This window comes from Colletes latitarsis, chromosome 10 (genome assembly GCF_051014445.1).
Source record: "Colletes latitarsis isolate SP2378_abdomen chromosome 10, iyColLati1, whole genome shotgun sequence".
Classification (NCBI taxonomy): Eukaryota; Metazoa; Arthropoda; class Insecta; order Hymenoptera; family Colletidae; genus Colletes; species Colletes latitarsis.
This window is the reverse complement of record NC_135143.1, coordinates 12,016,892-12,040,387: the sequence shown is the minus strand read 5'-3', so window position 1 is coordinate 12,040,387 and position 23,496 is coordinate 12,016,892. Positions and strand designations below refer to the sequence as shown.

At 41.7% G+C, this 23,496-nt stretch overlaps 1 protein-coding gene across 7 annotated transcripts in view; it reads right to left on the bottom strand.

The window, feature by feature from the left end:
* Positions 1-1,777: 1,777 nt before the first annotated feature.
* Ecr (ecdysone receptor) overlaps positions 1,778-23,496 on the bottom strand; it is a 167,543-nt gene continuing 145,824 nt past the window's right edge. For all 7 annotated transcript variants that reach the window (XM_076776231.1, XM_076776230.1, XM_076776232.1 and 4 more), the window contains 4 exons: positions 19,767-20,176; positions 17,829-18,086; positions 17,062-17,437; positions 1,778-16,368 (listed from right to left, as the gene is read on the bottom strand). In XM_076776231.1, coding sequence (XP_076632346.1) covers positions 16,124-16,368; positions 17,062-17,437; positions 17,829-18,086; positions 19,767-20,176 — 1,289 coding nt within the window. In that variant the 3' untranslated portion in view covers positions 1,778-16,123. The remainder of the gene's footprint in view (positions 16,369-17,061; positions 17,438-17,828; positions 18,087-19,766; positions 20,177-23,496) is intronic.

The following is a 23,496-nucleotide window of genomic DNA, read 5'->3' as shown; positions in this document are numbered from 1 at the left end:
TTATCTCTCTTTTCCTCTGCCCATTATTTCCTTCTCTATAAAATACATGTAACCTCTTCGCAAGGCCGTCAGCATTTTGAATATGTTCCGGGCACTTTGGAAATCCGGATGGTAAAACACCCAAGTTTGTCGTGGAATAGTTCATATCGTCCACGCTAGATGGATTTCTCGACAAACTTGGGCGTTTTAGCACCAGAGGGTTTGATGTCGAGAAATACGCGCCATCTAGCGTTGAAGGTAACGAACTATTCCACGACAAACTTGGGCGTTTTAGCACCAGAGGGTTTGAGGTCGGAAAATAAGCGCCATCTATCGTTGAAAATAACGAACTATTCCACGACAAACTTGGGCGTTTTAGCACCAGAGGGTTTGAGGTCGGAAAATAAGCGCCATCTATCGTTGAAAATAACGAACTATTCCACGATAAACTCGGGAGTTTTGCCATCCGGATTTCCAAAGTGCCCGGAACATTTCGAAAATGCTTGATTTTTAATAAATTTGGTTGGCGCTGTATGGAAAAGTTGTTTAGTACTTTTTTCTAGGTATCCATGAGCTTTACTTCATAAAAAAATTTCAATGAGATACGTTCACTATTGTAGGAGTTATGGCCGTTTGAAAATTGGACCACTTTTATGGGGTTTTTCTCATTTTACGGGGTCAAGGAGCAAATTTTCCAATATTTTTACAATTTCGACATATTCTTCACTAAAACACGCGTTGATTGCTTTTTGAAATATTAAAATCGTCCAATCCGTTCAGAAGTTATGACTTTATAAAGATATGAATGAAATTTTGGGAACCGTTTCTGGCCTCAGATTAGATTTTCGGTAAAGAATTTTTTTTCTCGAAAATGCGTAGGAATTCGGGGGTATGTGTATTCACCAAAAATGATTGTAATCGAACCCCGCAACCGAAAATAATTTTTTGAGAACGATTTGAAATTGTTTTTTTCACCGAAATAATTCTACACGAATATTTTCGGGGAAACATTTCTGGCCACACATTGGATGGTAAAATGACAATATAAAAACCTTACCAGTAATCGAGTATTTGTTGAAAGATTTATTCTAGTATTGGAACATATCATCCATACATAGCACGGTCAATACCGGTCTCGCTTTTGTTTTATTTGTAAAAAAGGTGGAAATAAAAATAATATACAACAGACAGAGGGGTCTCCCTTTCTCTCTTTCTTTCGCTTCCGCTCTGCGTACTTCATTGCAAAATATCTTAATCAGTAACGCGCCGATTCGCCTGTAACATTTACACGAAAATGATAAATTAACTAAAAGGTCTGTACATACTGCACAATTCGTTAGAAAGTCGTCTATGATAACATCGATAATAATTACTTTAATCGTAATAATAAACACGAACGCTTAAAAAATAATAATTAGTTAATAACATAACTGTTACCGCTGTTGGTAAATAATCGTCGATAAATCATTAATTGATAACAATTACAGCTAATCTTACGAAAGTTTTAATCTAACAATTTCTATTTCAAGCAAGAAATATGCAATTACAATTAACAATCGACGGGGAAATAAAGCAAAATTTACAAAACGAGGATGATTCATAATTTGCATACGAAATGCAATCTCTGTTCAGCGAGAGAAAGGAAAGGAGAGAAAGGACATCAGTCGACTCGACAAAGTCATCCTATTAATCACGAATAACAATATGGCTACCAGCGGTCTTCCGATCTATGTACATACAGCGAGTGAGTTTTTAATTATTTCGTGAAACGATCGACCCAGGAAGAGAACTGAAAACGTTTCTTTTCTTTTTTTCATTAATGTGTGATCCATTTTCCACGGTCGAAGAGCTTTCGTAAAATGTAAATCATAGTCTTTTTTTTCTTTTTAATTTACATTCCCTGGGTTTTACTTTTTACAATAAAATCGACCAGCTTCTCCAATTCGTCCAGTTTCCCTTTTTGCTTATCAAATTTTGCGATTCCGTCGAAACTGTCTTTCATGGGACACAATTATTGAAAAATATGAGAGAAATTTTGTTGTATCATTATATATAATTCTCATGAATTATACTCACGCATAATAAATATTATATATAGTTCATACAATTATTACTATGTCGTTAATGTAATATAAATAATTATAAATTCAATTTCGTATATAATTCATGAAGATTGGTTTCTTTTTACAATAAAACTTTCATACACGTAGTTCGACGCGTAGGCAGAGTAATTTGAGATAAACTTGTTAAGTGAAACGAAAAAAAGATAAAAAGGAAAAAAAGGAAACAAAGACGCGAACAAATTCGACCTGCGCCTAAAATTAAGTTCACTTCCCATCGGATGTTTCGAAAGAAAGAAGCTCCAGTCCCTTGCTCCACCATCGTGATTTGTTTAAAAAAAATAGTCATCTCTTTATAATGTCTCTCACTCTCTCTATTACGCTACACCCTGATGCCCATTGCATAATCGATTATATGAATTTTTATTGCGTCCACGAGGTCGGATACGTCATTGTAGTTACTTTTTATCCCAGAAAAATATATGTTTATATATGTATGTATACACGTATATGTATATTTATTTATATACATAACAGAGCCTCAAGATGGAAACATCGACGATAGTCAAAACGTTATCTCAACATTTGAAAATTTCGTATCGTTAATTATTTTACAGATAAGTACGCTGTAAATAATGGAATATACTTTTCTTTTTTTTTGGAATTGCCAGCAATTTACAGTTTACAAACTTTACGAGTTCACGGTATTCATCTAACTGTTCCAAACGATTAAAAAAAAAAAAGAAAAAAACAAATAACGTAGATCACGAGATCAAAATATTCAATGCCCTGTGCTTCCTAAATATGGTTGAAAGCAACTAAACAAAATTTCTCCGATCATTTTTATTAAAGTCGTTTCCTCTGCCCACGTGTCGGTCGATCGGCAACAATAAATTTCCCTCGAAGCTTCGAACGATAAACTAAACGCGTGCAGTCCTCCATCCCGGGTCCATCCGGCAACAATAAACGAAAAAAAAAAAAAGAAAAGAGTAAACAGGAGGGACAATGTACAAAGCTAATTTACAAAGGTGTCGTTCGGTTACCCTCTGTATTTCACGGTATGTTTTATTATTTTTTTCATTTCTTCGTCCCTGCTCCCTTTTCCCTGCGTTATTATGTACACAATGCACTCTCTTTGAACTCTTTGCTTCTGCGTGTATTTCTCTGTTTTCGCTCCTTTTCGCGCGTTCGGCGTTCTCTGTCTCCTTATCCCTACGTAATTACATTTTGGGGCGCAGATTTATCGTCCTCAAGGTCGCTATACTCTCAAACTCTGAAATTTTCCCGAATGGGCGTGGCCAACCCCAAGTCAGTTACCGCCTCTCGATCAAAAGAGGAATATTGAGATCAAAAGACCGTGAGAGATGCCACGACCGAAAAAAAAAGCTATGGTGGGGGGAAATAAATTTTTACCTTGGAGATAATATTTCTGCACCCCCCAGTATATTGTATTTCTACGTCACTTTCGTTTTCACGAATGTTATTATCCCTCGAACTTATCTCGTATTTCGGCATTCGGTGAAATTTTTTTGTCTCTCGTCGTTTTCCTACCGTCTGCAGACTCCACCCCCCCCCCTCCCCCTCCCTCTACTTCCAAACCCTTAATCAAAAGGCGTGCAATACTGTGTAAGAAAAATAAATACTCTTTTTCGTTTGGTTGTTATCAATATAAACTTTGAACGCCTCTTGGATTCTCAGGAAAATAAATTCTTTAACGATTTTTTCTTAGACGTTGCTGGTGTACACTTTACATTGAAAATTATTTAACACACCCTCGTTTCTTGTTACTTATGTTTTTTTTTTTTCATTTTTACTTGTACTTGTTAGCAGGGTTCGATCGCCTTCGACCCCTTCGAGGGCGATTTTATATAATATTCAGTGTTTCCGTACAAACGAATAGAAAAATTTGAAATTTTGTATGATATTCGAATTTTCCATTTTCATCGATCACGATAATTTCCGAATTTTCGATCTCGTTATAATTCTAAGAGAAAATTGATTGCAACCGCCCTGGAAGAGTCGTAAAATTTCCCCAAAAACTACAGAATAAAGGGGCGAGGGATAGTTTCCCCGTTTCATCATGGTTCACAGTATTGCATTTACTCAATGAAACACGATCGATTACATTTAAAACGAAACGGACTCAAGAAATCAATTTTCGATTCATCGAATTTACAAAAATTTATATTCACAATACTAAGGTGGATTATAAAATGGAAAATTGAGCTTGAGAATCGTTCTTTTTTTTTCTTTCGTATCAAAATAATATGCGAAACGTTTGGGCAACGGAACCAATCCCCCCGAAGCAACTTTGAAAATTTGTGAACCTTTCGAAATGTTCGACAGATTTCGAGACATTATTTTCTTTTCGATTAAAATAGCCTTCAAAATTTCTTCCAAGGGGATCAAAGAATTTGTCGAGATATTAAATTCTTTAGAAACGATACAAGAAGAATGTTCACGATTAACGTTTCGAAGGGATCGAAATTCATTGCAACGCGAATTTCATCGAATTTTTTTTACAACGTCGACTATAATCTTTGGATGCGGTTTCAAAGAATTTTTAATGAAAAAAAAAACCGAAAATAGAATCGTGATTGCACAAAAAAAATTTGTCGAAAGACTCCAAGCAATAAAAGAATACCAACGAACTAACAAGAAGGCGGACTAAATAATTTTTATCGCGAACACACTGTTCGTTAAAAATTCTTCCGATCGCCGAGAAATCTAACGTAAAGAGTTCCACCAATGGACTCGACTCGAATTCGCGAACTCGCGAAACAAGGTTGTCAGCCCCGTGAAACACATACCGGCAACAACGGTTTTCGTCCTTTCCCCAAATATATTTCTCGCCTCGTTTTCTCCGCAAAAAATACACATCGATTTTAAAAGACAAATACATATCTCGTAGCTTCTGTCCGGTTTTAGCTCTCTATCTTCGTTTGTTAACTGTACATTCAGGATTCGTTTCGTCGCTGTCTCACACTCTCACACTCTCTCACACCGTCTCGCACATCTTACTCCCTTTCATCGTGCAGCGCTGTTACATGCTTAAAGACTTCATCGTCCAGCAATCGTTAAAATTATTGTACATTATTAATTAGTAATCGTTAGAATATAATATTGTTGATGTATATATGGCTCCTCGCATGCCCATTGCGGAGAACACGTGAGTTATTAGGCACGCGTGAATACGTCGGAATCCCCCAAATTCTGAGCCTCTTAAGGCCAGGAATACACGAATTAGCTTTCCAAAACTCCCCAAACTTCGAGCAAACTGTCGATAGCCCGTTTTCTTTTCCTGCTAGTTTATTTTCTTCCCCCTCGTATTCGAGTCGTTCGGGGAGGTTTTTAATTGGGGAACTTGGGGATCTCTTCAGCATCGACACGTCGCGGAATTGCAAAATCGATGTGGCCGGGAATCAATTAAAATTATTCGAAACGTAAAAATTTGTACAAAATTTCCCGTGAATCGTGAGCAGAGCTCTTATAATTTTAACAATTCGTGGAATTTTTGGTATCCGAACGGTGCAAAGGGTGGCCGCGAATTTTTCAATTCCGCGTACAACCGCTTCTGGGAAACGATTCGCAAATTTGGTAACAATTTCCCCCCGAGTCACGCCAATGGAGATTCTCGAAATCGACCTGGGGGCGCTATTCGCGCGTGCCTAATGGATATCTACGTCATGTAACTTCTATTAAACGCACGCGGGCGAATTATGTCGAAACGCGCCGCCGCATTGCCAATTTGCAAAAAATCTCCCTGCACCTGCGCAACGAAGTTTTTTCGCTTATTATGTTTTTTTTTTCATTTTTTTTTTTCTTTTTTTTTCTTTTTTTTTTTGTCAAATCCCCCTCCCCCCTCACATTCTAGGCGGAGTGCACGCCGAGTCTTTCTCTCTCTCACTCACCCGCGCAACCCACACACACACGCACACACGCACACACGCACACACGCAACACTCTCAGACTCTCAGTTTCGTTCAAAAACAGAACCGCTAATTGTTGTACATACAAAGTATCTTGTTTGTCGATTTTTGAATAATTCGCGTCTATGTTTTGTATACACACGTGTGAATTTAGTGTTGGGAATCGCAACGCGACTTTTTCCCCTCCTCGAAAAAATTTCCTTTCGTGCCCCCCCCCCTTCCTCCTCCTCCTACGCCCATTGCTGCGAATTAAACGTCGCGAAATTCGCGCGAAACCGGCGGTTCTCGTCGACGCATGCGAGAACTCTCGTTAACGGAAAACTGGCGGCCTGGGTTCCGCTAAAAAATTTTTTTTTTTACGATCCCTAAAAATACGAGAACCACCGACGTCGTTAATTTATTCGAGTATTCGAGACCGTCTCGATCGCCAACAAAGAGAAACAACGCCACCGAATGGTTTGGATCGATTTCAACGAATACCCTTAAAGAATTTAATTTTGACTTTCGAAATACAATAGAATTCAACAAATCTAAATCTACTGGAATCACAAAGCGTCACCGCAGAATTTCTAATTTTGCTTATCGACGCGAGGGCGCCCCTCTGATTATGTTTCGGGGAATAATTTCACTCGGGGACCCTCGCTGGTTCGCCTCATTCCGGTCGGTTCGAAGTAAATCGGCTGCTCAAAGTCGTCTGGAAATTATGTTCAAGTATAGTTCTTCGTCTGGCAGGCACGCGCCTTTCAACATTAGATCTACAGTCACGGAACTCGTAAACATTAGCAATTTATCTTGAATTTGATTAAAAGAAAAAAAAAAACCACGCGCGATCAACGTTCGTAAATCTAGCGTTAAATTGATTTTGAACACGATTCATAGTGATGAAAGTGTCCTCGAACGGTGAATTAATTCCGAACCGATCGAAATTGCAACGAATAAATCGATAATTTCTTAAAATAACTTTCTTAGATACAACTTTCCGATCACAAAGGCGATTTGATTCCCATCACTGTACGCAAAATACCGTGTACGTGTACGTGTACATGTGTATGTGTAAGTGTGCAACCTAGCGAATATAGTATAATTAATATATTGTATATATAAAACGCTCCAAATAGAAATAATATTTTACCAATTCTTTTTAAATCGAAACGCGGAGCAAAAACTCCCACAGGTTTTTGTTTTCCCTCGATTTCCTCGTGTTCGTTTTACTTTTTTTATCGTTTTTTTTTCGTTTAAAACGTACAACAATAATTCAGTCTAATACATTCCAAAGCACCAATTCGTTACAAGTTCGTCTTTCCAATAATGGCTCGAGGCTTGCGCTCGGCCGTCAATTTTATTCGAAAAATTCACGATGAGAAATCCAATTTGCGCGCTTACGCCTAAAAAAAGAGCCGAAATTCTACGCCCCGTCTCATCTAATTTCACACCGACTTCTCGTTTAACAATAATTTCGAATATTTTACAATTAATATGTATAGTAGTATGTATATAGATTCTAGTAGAAGATACAAGACGCATTTGGTTTGCTTTTCGTGTTCTTCGAACAAGCGTACGCTATGTACACCGGTCTCGTGACCGATCGGATAAGTTTAACCGGTATAGTCGTGATTAATTATAATTTTTAAAAGAAATAGAGATATATTACAGATATCAAATAACGTTCCTATTCGATAAAGATTCGATTACGGATGCTAATTTGCAGCCAACTATACTTCGATTTCCAATACATCGAAGACATCTATTATTTGCTCCGATTGGAACTCGCCGTAGATCGCAATTCTATCAATTTCGCCTCGTTATAGTTAAATTTTGAACGTGCGATATGAAAGTAATCCAACTCTGGGAAATTCGTATTAAATTTGCAAGCCGCCATGTGTCGTGGTTCATCGACTATACCGTGTGTCTCGTCCGATCGAACGAGTGTCGTGCGTGTACGCGTGTAAACGATTCACACCAGTGTGTAAGTTTTTTTTTCTTTTTTCTTTTTTTAAATTGGGTATCTGTCTTCTGTGTGCGTACGTGCGTTCCCAGTGTTGCAAGTACAAACGTGTGTGTTATGTATTAGTAGTAGTAATAGCAGCAGTAACAGTAGCAGTAATAGTAATAATAGGAGTAACAGTAGTAGTAGTAGTAAGTCGACCGGGTGCACATCCGACGAGGGCAGGTCCTAAAAATGACAAACAACGACGGTCGCATTTCTTCTCCTGGTCGCAATAACCGAGGGGACAAATTTGTACGATTATCGGTACTATATTTATAGCAAATTTCTGGCTTTTCTCGCTCTCTTACTTTTTTTTGCCACTTCTCTCTTCTCTTCCCGTCCATTCTCAGCGTTTTGTTTCGTTAGTTATTAGTTTTTTTTTTTTTATCGTTTTCTTCAGACTTATTCGTATGCCTAGCAGCGACGTTTAAGTTCTAACATTTTACACGTTGTTATAATAAATCAACATTCAACGTTTCATCCGTTAAAAATTTTGTACGTTTTTAGTCACGAACGTTGTAGTACTTTGGTGTGTTAGTATTGGCAGCCCCGAAAATTTTGTTGGCTCGTTTATAGGGTGGTAACGATCGGGTGTAGCGATGCTTCGATCGATTTGTCTAAACAGCTGTTTCAGCGAATGGAGGGGGGAAAAAGTATTTATAATAATTGCGAAACTTCTCGATCATCGAGTATCGATATAACTTATTGCTATTTTACCTATCGAACAATTTTACATTTCGCATCTAACGAACAACGTCAACAAATTCAGCGAATCAAAAGCTTCCAAGGTTTCAGGTTTCCGATTAAATTATCGCTGGTGATCTAAGCGTCCTAACCGCGGCTAAAATTTTTCATCTAGGCCCAGAAAATAACAAACTGTTCGCGTGATACTTTTGACGAAACGTTCGTATCGTTACTCGTAAATTTTTAACGAAATTTTTCGTCGTAGAACACTAAACAAGGCTCACTTTCGCGGTGAATCTCGAAATCGTTAGAATGCTCTCTGTGTGGACATCGGGCCCGTAGCGAAAAATCGACGGCCGTTCCGTTAACGGTGAAAATTCTCAGGGCTCCTCCACGTTTTTCTCGTTACAAACATTTATGTACAATATATAATTTCGATACGCGGACGAGAAAAAAGCAAAAGATGAAATAACCGTTCCGTTCGTGTATAACCCAGAAAAATAACATATAAACTACTATAACAAAGTATAATCATTTAACTTTATTTATAATAATCTTCAACTTATAAGCTTTCCTTCGTATCTTCTTTTTTTTCCATTTTCTACAGCTTCCAATAAATTAAACGACTTCCTCCATCTCGCGATTAATAACAAGAACCTTCCTCTCACTCACGCATTCTCTTTCTCGCTCATCGCAGGGCCGACGTTGCTTCCAATAAGAAAATACCGTATTCTCGACCGTCTGTCGACTAATTACGAACGCGGAACGAATAATCGTTTCCCTTCTCGTTTACTACGCACAATGAAAATATCGGGTTTGCGTTCACGGTGGTCGACTGTCGTGCCAAAACACGCGCCTGCAAACCTTCGAACATCCAGCGTTTTTCGTTAGAGGGATGCAGAATGTTCGTGAAAACGGCGCTGTCCGTTCGATTGTCACCGACGACCGACATTTTTCATGCTTGCGATACACCAACTTCGAAGACACTTTGCATCGAACTAAAATAGTATTAATTAATTTCGATTCTATAACGAACACAGGAAGTCCTATTCACCGTTTCGCCAATTTAAAAGTGGGACCTCCTGCTAAAAAGAAAATAAACGATTAATCCTGCGAATTAAAAATAAAAGGAGCATTTTGGGACGCGTCTTTTTGTCTCGGGACAGTTCGCGTCAACGATCCGTTCGTTGCAAAATATTTTCGAAACTATAATTCGTACTTAACGAGTAACGGATAAACAGTGGTTTATCTTCTATTCGTTGTTCGAAATTATTGCCTAGGTAGAACGATTTGGTCGCCTCTGACGCGTTCGAAGATGAAGGACCCGTTTGGAAACAGACTGCAAGCTGCTGAAGGATTCAACAACCTCCCGGGGGCGTTTAACGTCCGTCGTCGGTTCCATCCATCGGAATCATTTTTTTTTTTTTTTTTTACGCCGTGATCGCGTAACCCGGACCCGAATATTTACACGTACATCTGCGTCTAGTATGATTTTACGTACATAGAGGCGAAGGAGACACCTAGGAGAAACGGACAGATCAGGGTACCCGGGCGGACAAACAGACAGACAAGAGAGATTGCGGCACGATGCGCGTACGTATGGGTACATAATCAGCGTGTGTGTGTAACGTGGAGTGTACTCGTTTATGGGCGTGTCTGTGTGTGTGCGCGCGCGTGTGATTGTGTACAACGTGTGGCTCGACACATTTAAAAGGAGTATTATAGTTGTTCCTTAAAAAACACAGAAACTCGAGTCTACGCATTGGCAGTATCATGAACAAATCGCTCGCTCGTCCTCGTCAAACGGCAATTCGAAATCGAGCGGGCGCACGTGTGTGTATATAATATATTTTTTGTGTTTTTTTTCCTTTTTTTTCGTTATTCTTAATATCCCTATGTCGTATGCGACGCGCGTGGTAGTGTCTTCTTTTGTATATAATCGTTTCTTGCGGTAGCATTTCGCTCTCGTCGACTTGAATCGCGAGGGGGAGAAAAAACGACTACGACATTCAGACAATGAGAAATCGACGTCAACGGTTAACGCCCTTGGCAGTGATCGTAGAATTGCATGTTCTTTTATTTATTTTTTTTTTTTTTTTTTATTTTCATTTTACTTTTTTCTGTTTCTTTTATCGTTTCGTGTACTCTGCGTGTCGCGCGTGCGTGTGTGTATAGCGTGTCTCTGTGTCCGTGTACAGTTTTCTCCCTTCCCCCGTTGGCTCTCAACCCCCTCCCGCTTGTTCTTCTCTCGGCGTTCCTCTATACTCTCTGGTCCGCTCTGCTTCTTCGCTTTTTACCATTTCTTTTTTTTCTTTTTATTCTGTTGTTCTTCTCGCGGAGTAACGTATGACCGGTTTCTGATTTGTCGAAGGATGCGGTTCACCTTGATTCCCGACCATCTACCGAGAGAATCTCTGGACGCGAAACCTGCCGGGGGAGAAAACGTCGCTCCGGGCGGTTCAAGTTTCGCGCGACTCCTCTTTATCGCGTTCCTGGCCCTCGCGCCTCTATCGCGGCCAGAAAGAAGCATCGGTCCTGGAAGGAATCGCCCCAAAACTTAGTCAAACCTATTTACATTCTACTCTTAACGCGTTCGACACAAATTTAAATCTTTTTTTTTTTATTTCGGATAGCTATTTATATTGAACTCTTTCAAAACTTGGTTGCACATTGCGTTTTGGGGGTTGTCAAAATTGGAAAACACTGCATTGACCCTGCGTTTTGTATGTTTTACAGGTCAAACCTATTCTTTGAAGTCTGATAAGCGGATCGATGTTTCTTTCTGCTCGTGATAAGGCAAATTGCTTGCGTCGGGAATCACGATGGCCGCCGTTCGATCGTCCTTCGTTCAACGGGGAAGCATCTGTCACAGGGGCGGTTCTAAATTCTACGAAACGAAACAGTGTCGATGACGACCTGCCGTCGACGGTCCGTGACGATTTTTCTGTGCTTCAAAGTATAGGGGATCTCCCTGCAGGACTATCGATTCCGTTCTAGGCTCTCGTGATCGATTGCGAGAGGCTGACGTTCTCGAACTCCCTATTTTAGCTAGGAGCACCAAAAACAAGACAACGTTGTTCGAAGAGTCGAGCTCTGAAATCTTTCCTGTTCGTGAAAATTCAATATCTTCTTGATCCACCACTCAACTGCCCTGCTTACGTTCGCACTATTCCCCAAACAAACGATTCATTAGAAACGAAATTATTCCTCGAAGCTGAAACGCACGATAGATTTGTCCATATCGACCATAGGAAATAATATTCAGACGTTCACTGTCCGGTCTCTTAGCAGCGTATCCAAAAACGTGGCGCTATGACCCGTATACGGGCCATGGACAGTGAACGTGTTAGACTGATTATCTTCTTTCTTCGCTAATATTTCTAGCAATTGCAGTTGGAAATCTGCATTTTCTAGCAACCAAAGCAACGACTCTGAAGAAAACCACAAAATATAAGATATGAAATACGTTTCTTGAACCGACTACTAAAAACAAACTCCACGCAAAGTGTCTAGCTCCTTTTCTAGACTTGTATTTAAACGATCATCATCGATTATCTCTAACCAACCAAGTTGTTAACGCGATTAAGAAAGAATGAAAGAGCTCGTCTGATCGAACCGAGGTCAAAATCGATCTTAGGCGAACGTCAGCCCGTGGCTCGCACATGTGAGAACAATTCTACGAATTGCGAACGTGTTCACGATCGTTGCAATACCCTTAAACAGATTACGTATCTAAACAGTGTTTACCTAAAGCGAATCAAAAAGGAAGTCTCGAGTACGAATAGACGATGTTGCAAGCTGTCCTCGCGCGCAGTACCCTTAAACGTTACTCGTTAAGAATTATAGGAGCCCAAAACGAACGTGTCGATGATGCTCGTCGATCCGTGGTATCCTCGACGACGCCGCGGATCGACGATAGAAGCAATGCCTGTTACAGTGTGGCCTGTGTCTTTAAGAAACTTCTTCCCTGCTCTCCTTGCGTTCGGCGTTCTCATTCACTCTATCTCTTTCTCACGTGTTTCTCTCACATAAAAACGGCGATGTCTGAAAGCACTCAACGCGGTAGATGTACGAGTGTGTGGTACAACAATGCGGAGTACAGGTGCGTGCAAGTGTTTTTGTATGTTGTCTCTGTACCAGGTTCCCTCTCTATCTCGACGCGTTGCCGACCAGCCGGAAGTTCTACGTTTTATCGAGTCTCCTGGATGCTGTTTCCATTCTCAGTTCCTTCCTCAGAGTCGTATGTTAATTTCCTCGATGACGAGCAACTGGAGGCTGCATACTTCGGGCGATGGGGCCCAGGTTTCCTTGGAGCTTCCATACATTCGACAGTAGAAGCCTCGAATCAGTTTATTTAATTATTCTTCGACTTTCAAGAACGCCCCCTTTGCATCTGCAACGCCTGCTATGTTGTTCAAGTACGTTACTCGATCTAAACGATCCTGACACGGGCTTTTAAAACGTCTCGAAGAGCTCGTAAGTTGTTTTCGCGGGCCAGCAACGCTTCGAGACGATGTCTCCGAGTTCCTGAGAATACACATAGGTATCTTCGTCGTTGAGAAAATGAAACGACGCGCGTCGTCGGTGGGAGATGGCGGTGATGGCTCCCGTGACGTTGCTTTTTTGTATTTCCCCCCTCCCCCTCCTCCCCCATTTTTCCTCGCGCGTCCTCTCCTCGAGGTACTCTTTTCACCGTGTTAGCTCTGCTCCGTGCTTCTTGCGACGTTCGTTTCGTGGTGTTCTCGCGTACACTCTGCGGTGTGGCAGTGTCTGCCTTGCGGCGTTTTACCTAGTGTACAGTTCTTTAATCATTTTGTATTTTTTTTTTTCGTCGTCTCCGCGGCTCGAGCCACGCCGCTCCGAGGCGTCGAGAAGCCATCTAAAATGATTGTTCTTTATCGTGGATCTTGGGAGCCGTCTTTCCCGTCGCCACGGAGCGACGAGATCGAAGGAGAAACGTTTACACGCGTGCAATGGTTTAAATTTATCGCTTTGCTTTTTGCTTCGTTTAACGCGTAACAGATATAACGTTACAATAGTAGAACACGATACGTATATACACATATACGATGTTTCTAGATGTCCTAGGCGAAGAACTAGCAGTCGCTCCGGTCTCGTTCACCGTTCTACGTATGGAACCGACGCTCTTATCTGACTGTCCGCTTTTCATTGTTGATTATTCCCCTTAAATTACGCCCCTTGAAACGTCGTTGGAAAAAACTGAATTGCACCGCGCGTCCTCCCTTCGCTCCTGTCTCTCGTTCAGATTACCATCTCGCACGCGTTAATACACGTTAACACGAATTACGTATTTTTTTTTTCTTTTGTTTCTTTTGCTTAACTTGCGTTTGGTATTTACTACGGAATACAACTGCGTACAATCAGTTAATAGCATAGAGTTACAGTGTTACAACATCGAGAATTTTAGTGTACATGTATCTGTAGCGACGCGTGAATGTGCATGTGTGTGTGTGTGCCTATCGATTGCGTTCGACTGCTTTTTTCCGCTCGGTCGTTCGATTTTGCGAGCGCGTGTACGTGTTTGTCGTTGCCTGTGTGCGCGCGTTCGTGTATACTGTGTGTGCGTGTAAGTGTTTTGTTACTTCCAGTGTACGAGTTTCTATCTCGAGGAGCAGCGAACTGAAAATCAGTCCCAGAAGCTGCCGGGGCGTTCTGCTGTTCTCAATTTTCAGCGCCCCCCTTCTTGTTTGTTTGCGACGGTCGTGTATTTTATGCTAGCATATTACGTTGCAGGGTCTGGCGAGTCTCAAAAGTCTCAAGTTGTCGAGCAAACAAATAAGTACTCCTAATCCGTGATGATCTCTGGTTCAACCCCCTTCCACCGAACGTGTACTTCTCCATCTTTCGCAACCCTGTTCCGTGTTTCTCCTTAGAAAGATCTTTGTTCTTGTTTATACCGCACACCATCCAGTTCTTGTAAATTTCTCGCGAAACCCGTTTCTCTACCTCGATCCCTCCTCCGATCATCATTCACACTCTTTCTCGTTCTACCCCTCTTTCAATCCCTACTCTCTCAACCGTCTAAATAATTTTTTTTTAACTCCACGTTTGCTCATTCTCTCTCACGCTCTTTCGCTCCGCACAGATTTTTACGATATTTTACTTGATTTTGTTGATTTTTTTTTTATTAAAAAATTAAAACGGACGGTTAAATTTCATGATTTCGTTTGTCGGTGAGCCGATGTCCGCTGCTGAAGGCACAAGGCTTTGCACTTGAACTCGGTCACCTAGCCTAGCTTCACTGACTTACTACGACCTACTACCAACTAGCCTCGCTTACTTACTTTACTTACTTCCTACGTTTCTACTACGTTATTCCCACGTTCCCCGCTCGTTTATCCGTCGTTCTTCTGCCAAGTTCGCGAAAAAGAAAATCCCGGACGCGCGCAAATGCCAAGCCTCGTCTTCCGACCTTTCCGTCGCGGGAGAAACTCGTTTCCCCGTAACATCGTTCTCGGAAACAAACGCAACCTTTACCTCGAAACCTCTTTCTTTCTTTCTCTCTCACGTTCACTCTGTCTCACCCCCGTTTCCCTTTCTCGTATAAACAATGTACATGCTAGCAATATATTATTATGCTATGTGTGTGATATAGACTCTATGGTATCATTATGTATAATCGTATCATTTGTTATTCTTCTTTTTGTTTGTTACTTCGCACTCGTTTCGTGGGTAGCCGGGTAGCTGCTCAACAGCTGGCCCGACCTTTGTTACGACCCCTCTCCGGCATGCTACTAGTGCGATAATCTTTTTTTTTTCTTAATCATCTTTTCGTCTCTCCGTGTCTCTCTCATCCGAATTGCACGCATACGTTGAACACTCATTCTCTCTCTCTTTCTCTCGTTCGCTCGTACTCTCTCTCGCTTCCTAACTCTGTTGTCTTAGCTTTTATTTAGATTCGTACTGCCTTAAATCTTCACGTACGACGCGCCTGCCTTAAACCTGTACCTTACATTATACATTAGACATTTACATATCGATTCCGGGGGTAGCCAGGTAGAGGATATAGTAATAACATAACTGTAGGTAGCTCCTTATTACAGTCTCTGTACTGTCTCTACGTATCACAGCCTGGATGCCTCGCCACTGCCTTCTTCGTATTCCTTTGTAATCCCTACTTTATTCCTCGAGCTCTCGTTTTCCCCGCGTCTGGGCTCGAACGCGACGCCTTTGGCTCTCCGGTCTCTCGTCGAAGGGCCGCGCAGAGCCCCGGGAAACTAAGCGGTAGCGACTCGTAACGACCTGGGTTTGCTTGTTTTCGGACGCGCGGCCGACTCGTCGACGCCGAGGGCAGTGGCATGGTTGGTGCACTTAGTGTACAACATGTCGCACACGCCGTTATCTCACGTCCACGTTTAGCTCGTCGTCTCTCGCCGCGCTCCAGCGTCGTCTTCGACGTCGCGCGGACTGATAAACACTTGTTAGCCGATCGGCGCGGGCGCCGGTGACCGGCTACAGGGAAACTAGGGCGTCACGTCCCAGATCTCGGCGAGGAAAAGTGGCAGCTTTTTGTTCTTGAACTTCAGACTGAAGCACATCTCGCTGTTCTGGTTACCGAGGGTCCGCAGCTCTGTCAATACGGACAACAGCTTGGCGAATATCGTGCCGGACTTCGGCCTGCGTCTGTTGTCCACGTACGCTTTCAGCGCCTCCAAGTAGATCTCCTGGATCTTCTCCACTTTCCAGCCTTCCAGCAGGTTTGGCCTCTCTGCAAATCAAACGATAACACCACCCCTTGAATGGAACATTCACTCGGGAATGTTTCAAGGGAGCAACGAAGGGGGACTCGAGAGTTGGAATATAAACTATGTCCGTTCGTTTACTTTATAAACCCTTACTGAATTATTTTACAAATTGGTAACTGGAAATCAAATTTTCCTTTAAAGGATAGGGAGAGAGTTTCATCTCAGACGCCGGGATATTGGGAGTCGGTTGAGGATTGTATATATGCAAACGGAAGGTCGGTCAAGTGCTTGCGAGAGGAACGGTCCCTCTGGCGGCGAATACGGGAAGCGATGTGGACCTCACAGCATATAAAAAATAATGAACTAATGGAGGATATTATTAGTTTAAACTTGTGGAGAGCCCCGATAATCAACTTAAGGGTTAAAAATATAAATCTGTGCGCTGTCTACAAATTAAATATGGCCGACTTTAAGGCGTCGAATCTGCCCGTTTATTTACTTTGATAAGGACTCAGAAATTCATTCCCATTGCTGGTATTACTGTCAAGAAGAGTTCATTTGAAAAGAAAGCCTAAATCGTTGGAATATAAACCAGAGTACCGGTCGCGGAATGTCGACCATATATTTCTCCGTTACGGACAAAACGAAATACCCGGATTCGAGAAACTTGCTTGGAGGAAGCGTTAACAGCTAGCGTTGCGTTTGCCTTTGCGTACCTGAGAATATGACAATGGCCGTTAACAACGCGTACTCCGCGTTGTTGACTTTCATGGCATACATCTGCCGACAGAAGTGCAGCAGATCCTCGATCGTTTCGCCCATGCCTGCTACGTTATAGCTGTCTCTCGTGTACGGCTGGTTATTGGCGAATATTATGCTGTCCGTTTGCACGTCGTACTTCCTTGCCATTCGGAGCATCATCACCTCGCTGGAACAGGCTTTCAGCAGAGCGATCTGATCCTCGCGCAGCAGCTCGTCGAAGCCGGGTAACCTCTTCGAGAACTCGACGATCAACTGCACCGTCAGGATCGTGATTTCGGTGATGTGCCTGAACTTGTAATCGCTGATATCCTCACCCTCCGACGGCTGATTCTGGAAACACCAACACGCGACCGCCGTTGTTAATATTATTCTACGTTAAGGATAACTCGAAATATTGGGTCGTTGAGAAAGTAACGATAATTTGTTAAATCAAATAACTAACACGTTCACTGTCTATGACCCGTATACGGACCATAGCATCACGCTTTTGGATACGCCGCTAAGAGACCGGACAGTGAACGCGTTAATGCCATAATATGTAAGCAATGGTGGGTGAGACTACAAATCTGTATTTATGGCTCTACTAAATACAACTATGTATTTATGGATCAGGGTTGACTCGGTGTTCGAATCTATCTAACGTCGAGGAACATCCTCGAGGGTATGCAACGCAGGAAACTCGGTTCGCAAACAGTTTCGAAGGAATTCAAGGCGTGCTTACCGTGATCCTCTTGAGATCCTCTTCACTGGGTTGCTCGTACTCGTTTTGAAAGTAGACGAGCCTGTGTATCAGCTCCTCCTGTTCGGGGCTGATCGGCTTCACGTAGCCGTAAGGGCTGACGGGGGTTAGAATACCACTGCTCCCGGACGTGGACAAGGATTCGGCTTCCGCTGGTTCGATCTTCACGCCCATTTGGTCGCTGCGTATTCCGCTGCCTGGCGAACCGTTCATCGTTGTACTGTTCGGCTTATCCTTTTCCTGTAATGGAACGTGGAGCTCGGTGACTGGTCATCGCATGAAACGCCGGAACACGGCGCACACCGGTGCTGTTTTGAATAACATGGTCCCTCCCCCCAAAAAAGCAGCTTTACCGTTCGCTTTAACAAAATTCCCGACGGAATCTGGCAATACCCCTAAAAATGTCGAAGAACCCGGTTTTGGTAATTCAATAATTTCAATTCTTATTCGAGTGACGAGTATTTTACTAGTGGATAGTTTACTCGTACGTTGCCACATATACATTAGTATTTCATTCTAGGGACCCTTGTTACAATATTTTCTTTTAGTTTCGGCTTAAGTGTGTGGGTGTATGCAGGGTATTCGTCCACCTCTGGGAAACATTTGAATGGGAGATTCTAGAGGCCAAAATAAAACGAAAATCAAGAATACCACCTTGTTGATTAAGGCTTCGTTAAAAAGTTATTAACGTTTGAAGTTCCATACCGATCGGAAAATTTTTCGACGGAAAAAAAAACTTTCAAATCGTTCTAGAAAAAATATTTTTAGCTGCGGTGATTAATTACAATAATTTTTGGTGTATAGACATACCCTCGAAATTCTAACTATTTTCGAGAAAAAACATTCCTAAACAAAAATCTAATGTGAGGCCAGAAATGCTTCCCTGAAATTTCATGCGAATCTTTAAAACATCATAACTTTTGAACGGATTGGCCGATTTTGATGTTTAAAAAGGCAAACGACGCGTATTTTAGTGTAGAATATGTAGAAATTCTAAAAATATTCGAAAGGTTGTTCCTTGACCCCGTAAAGTTAGAAAAACCTCATAAAAATGGTCCAATTTTCAAACAGCCATCACTCCTATAATAGTGAATATATTTCAATGAAACTTTTTTCTGAAGTAGAGCCCATAGGTACCTACAAAAAAGTATTAAACAACTTTTCTGTAGGACATCAAACGAAATTATTAAAAATCAAAAAGGAATTTTTAAGAAAAATTGACAGGCGGTAGGTGCCTAAATTTTTCTGACAAAAAAAAAAATTTTAAATCGTTCTAAAAAAATTATTTTCGGTTGCGAGGGTCAATTACAATCATTTTTTGCCATTAGACATACCCCCGAAATTCTACCCACTTTCGAGAAAAAAATTCGTGCAGGTGAACAAATTTTATTAATAATTTGTAACAATAATTTTGTTAATAACTTTTTAACGAAGCTTCAATCAACAAATTGGTATTCTTGATTCTCATCTTATTTTGACCTCTAGAATCTCTCATTAAAATTTTTCCCAGGGGTGGCCAAACACCCTGCATAAAATAAAATAAATAAATAAAAGATATCAGATATTTCCCCCTTTGTTCTGGCTAATCTGTTCCCGAGATCATTGTTCAAGAGGGTGTGAGATGCGGATTAAATTTGCGTCTTTTTCTAATTTTTTCTACTAAATCGACAAATTGTAATATGTTCCCACAAAAATGTTTTCGTTTCGATCGACTATGAATAAGAATTTCTTCTCAGGTATAAGCCTTCTCAAATATAAATACGAGTGCAAAGGATCAAGTGGAAAAAACTGAAGAAATAGAAGTAAGATTGTCAGGGGTTGAAAATTATCTAAGCTCTGGAGAATCGCGTCCAGGGTTTAAATTTAGGAAAGGGCGAATTGTTTTACAAGCGAACGATCGTTGGCATCGATCGACTCTACCTTCTGCGCCTTCTTCTCCTTGCGTTTCACAGCGCACTGATACTCCGGCACAACGCACTCCGGCCTCATGCCGACGGTCAGACACTTCTTCAGCCTGCACTCCTGACACTTGCGCCGCATATACATGTCGATCTCGCAATTGTTCCCGTATTTACACTGATAGACCGCGTTCTTCGTGATGCTGCGCCGGAAGAAGCCCTTGCACCCCTCGCAGGTCAGGGCGTTGTAGTGGTACCCGGAGGCACGGTCCCCGCAGACCAGGCACAGCTCTTCCTGCTGCCGCGGCGTCGGTCCTTTCTTCTTCCTGGCGTCGCAGCCGTCGGCACCGCCGCCTCCACCGCCTCCTCCACCTCCTCCGCCTCCGCTTCCATAGCCGTTCAAAGAGCCAGGCTGCGACAGCTCGTCCCTACCTGCGAACACACCGATCCCCAAATTATCAACTGGCAAAACAATCCCCCCAGTCTCTTCGACTATCTTATTTTTTTTAGGGTTCTGCGAATACGTTTAACGTTATCTGCCGACGCGACATTGCAAGGCGCGCTGACCTATCATCAAAGATGACCGACACCTTTTGTTAGAACGCCGCGTTCTGGAATGGTCTGGAACTTTCGAGGTGTCGGTGCCCTACAGTTAATCCCATAAGTATTCGTACCCTCGTTGCTTATGGGGAAAATTTGTTGAAACCCAACTACTAACCTCGAATACGATCAAGAAAATTTCGTTCCGTGAGGCAGTGTAAATTCCAAATTTCGAGCTTCGATATCTATTTGTTTCGAATTTGTATAGATCGTTGATGTTAATATGTTTAAAATTTCAGGAATCCTGCGAACTAACAAATTCTGTTTGTTTTCTATCGAATCACATTGTATCCTCGTTAATTTTAGAATATCGAACGGCACGAATTTTTGGGACGACCTAATATACATTAAAGTATTCGTACCCTCATTGCTTGTAAGAGAAATTTATTGAAATCAAACGATGCATGTAAGATTTTGCAATAAACATTTAGCTATAAATGAACACGTGTATAAAGTTTATTTATACCAAATTATAACAAAACTGATTAACTAATATAAATATATTGATTTTACTCTGCATAGTACATAATAGTATATAAAAATCGCATGTTATGGTAATTTTTTTACTTTGTATCAATCTTCTAGTATTCCGTGGTTCCACCTTTGTGCCTTATTCGATTTGGCATACTTTGTACCAGTTTTAAAGTGATATTTGAAGTTTGATTTAATCATACAACCCATAGCCCTCCAATTCCAGTACGTTCAAGCACGCTTTAGGACCAACGATAACGAACAAATGATCGAGAGTTTAAAAAAATTAAGCTTCAGATTTGTGGTGCGTTGCAAGAAACTATCAACGTCCAGCGGAGCAAGGAACGGCGGAGAGAAGAAAAATGCGGAAAAGTTCGCGCGTTGCGGAGCACGCGAGCGGCCAAAGCGCCGCAATTTGTCCGCGCGAGTTCCTCTTCGCCATGTTTCCGGTGATTACGAGACGCGTTACGCCGCGAGTGCGCGCGCGCGTGTAACGCCCGTGACTCGTTCGGCCGCGAGGAAACGGGTTCCAGTAACCTACGTGGCGACATCGTCTCTATTACCCTCTTTACCTGTGAAACTCGTCGAATGGAACGCCGGAGCGATGGAAGTCACGGTCGGTGAAAGTACGCCGCCGCTGCACGCGCCTTTCTTTCACCAGAGCGGAATCGAACTCGTCGCGAATAGAAGCCCGAACGAATCACGGTGGAACGAAGAATCCGAAGGGGTACGACCAGGGCCGAAATAAGGCTCTTACAGGCCCCCGAAATCGGAGAAACGCAACTTTTTCGCGCTCCAAACGTGTAGCTTTCTTGGCGCTCGGATGAAATCCGTAGTGATGTTTTAAAATGCAGGCTTTCCCTCCTTTTTGCAAATAAAAACCTTGTTTTTATCGTGTTCGGATGGTACTTGATCTTTGAAATCAACAACACGTACATTGATAGCGACGTACACAGTAGTACCTCGATTATTGCACAAAAGATTGGTGCGTTGTAAGGATCGTGAGTAGTTGCACGAGATTAATTCTTGGTTTTCGATGAATAGAAACAGGGGAAATCTTATATTATTCTTTTCTTCTTTGCACTCCAAATTCACCATTTTGATCTTTGAAATCAAGAAAACGTACGTTAATTGCGAAATGCAGTAGTACTTCGAGTATTGCATAAACGCTTGGTGCGTTATAAGGGTCGTAAGTAGCTGCACGAGTTATTGGTTTTCTTATATTGTTCTTTTCTCCTTATAAATCAATAAGCAATATTTTTTACTGTAATTGAGAGAATAGATTTAATCTTCAGGACCAAATGAAAACATGAACTTTTGTTATTTAATCTCGAGTCTACGAAAGTAGCGTTGAGTGTAAATAATTACGGTTCTTGATTATAGGAGTATTATAGCGAGGCGTCGGAAAGTATGGAGACCCCGTTATCGTTGTTGTTAATTTTTACCGACTTTCCATTCGGTAAGATTTTGCTGGATGTTCTCCCGTTGCGAAAAGCGAAGGTACTTTCTCGATGATTCCGCGAAGAGATGCTCGAGGACGGGTTCCCTGGATCACACGGAAGTACTGAACATCGCGAAAACATCCGACTGGAACACTGAGACACTGACCGTGCTAGGTGGTCACTCGGTTATTACCCCTTCTGCGTCGTTCATGCGATCCGACCGACGATCTTTTCGCCGTCCAATAGCTCAATTCTCTTCATCTGTCGGTCAACTTCTTGTGGGAATCTCGTAATATCATTATTCGAGTCCCCAGGAATTTATCGAATTTCCAATTCGCTGGATATCCACGCCAAAATGATTGATTTTGCATGTATCCCTAACGCGAGTCGACGCAAGAATCGAGGCTCGATCGTTTATATCGGTAGTGTCTAAAGCTTTGACATTAATTTTCTCGAGTACTAAATGACAAAATAATTTGAAATCAAAACAGTAATTACATTACGGTTTAATGAAATTTTAAGTAACTCTTACTATTTTGTTTTAACAAGCCAATCTCCTTCATCCTGTCATCCAGGGATGACGCCGGTCGTTAATCACGAGTCGCTAGCGTTCGTCTCTGGAACTTCTATTCGGCCATTAACCTACTACTATCTACGGCTTTAGACCGGCGAAACCTTTTAACGATGACAAATTGTTGGATAATTAATTATTCAAGCAACGAGGAGTTTCTCGCCAAAGAAAATTGCCGATCGTCGATCTCGCGTCGGTAGTTTTCCGATTTTCTTCGCGCTTTCACGAATCGGCTGTTGGCGATGGAGTCTGTACCGAATGGAAAGCGAAAAACAATCACCCTATTGCAAATTATCCATAATGAACCGCGAACTTAAAGGAAAAGGTCGCTACATTAGTTGAAAAACTGGTAGAAAGTATTAATAATAGAGCGTACGGTGGACTTACACCATTATGGTTCGTAATGCTTTGCTAACTTTGTTTAGTGACGAACAAAAGTTTCGCCATTTCTCGGCAAAGTAGCAAGTAAATTGACTTTTATGATAAATAGAAGACGGCTTAAAGGTTTCAAATCCAGTGTTAACTCAAATTTGAAGAATTTGGGCTTACTTGTAGATCGATTTATCGAAGTAAGAGCGTATCAGGGTTTCGGGACGCGAGAAGAACCATTGGTATAAAATTTTCGCGAAGCTTGGAGCTGAAGCGTCCAAGAACGAATTTGCCCAGAG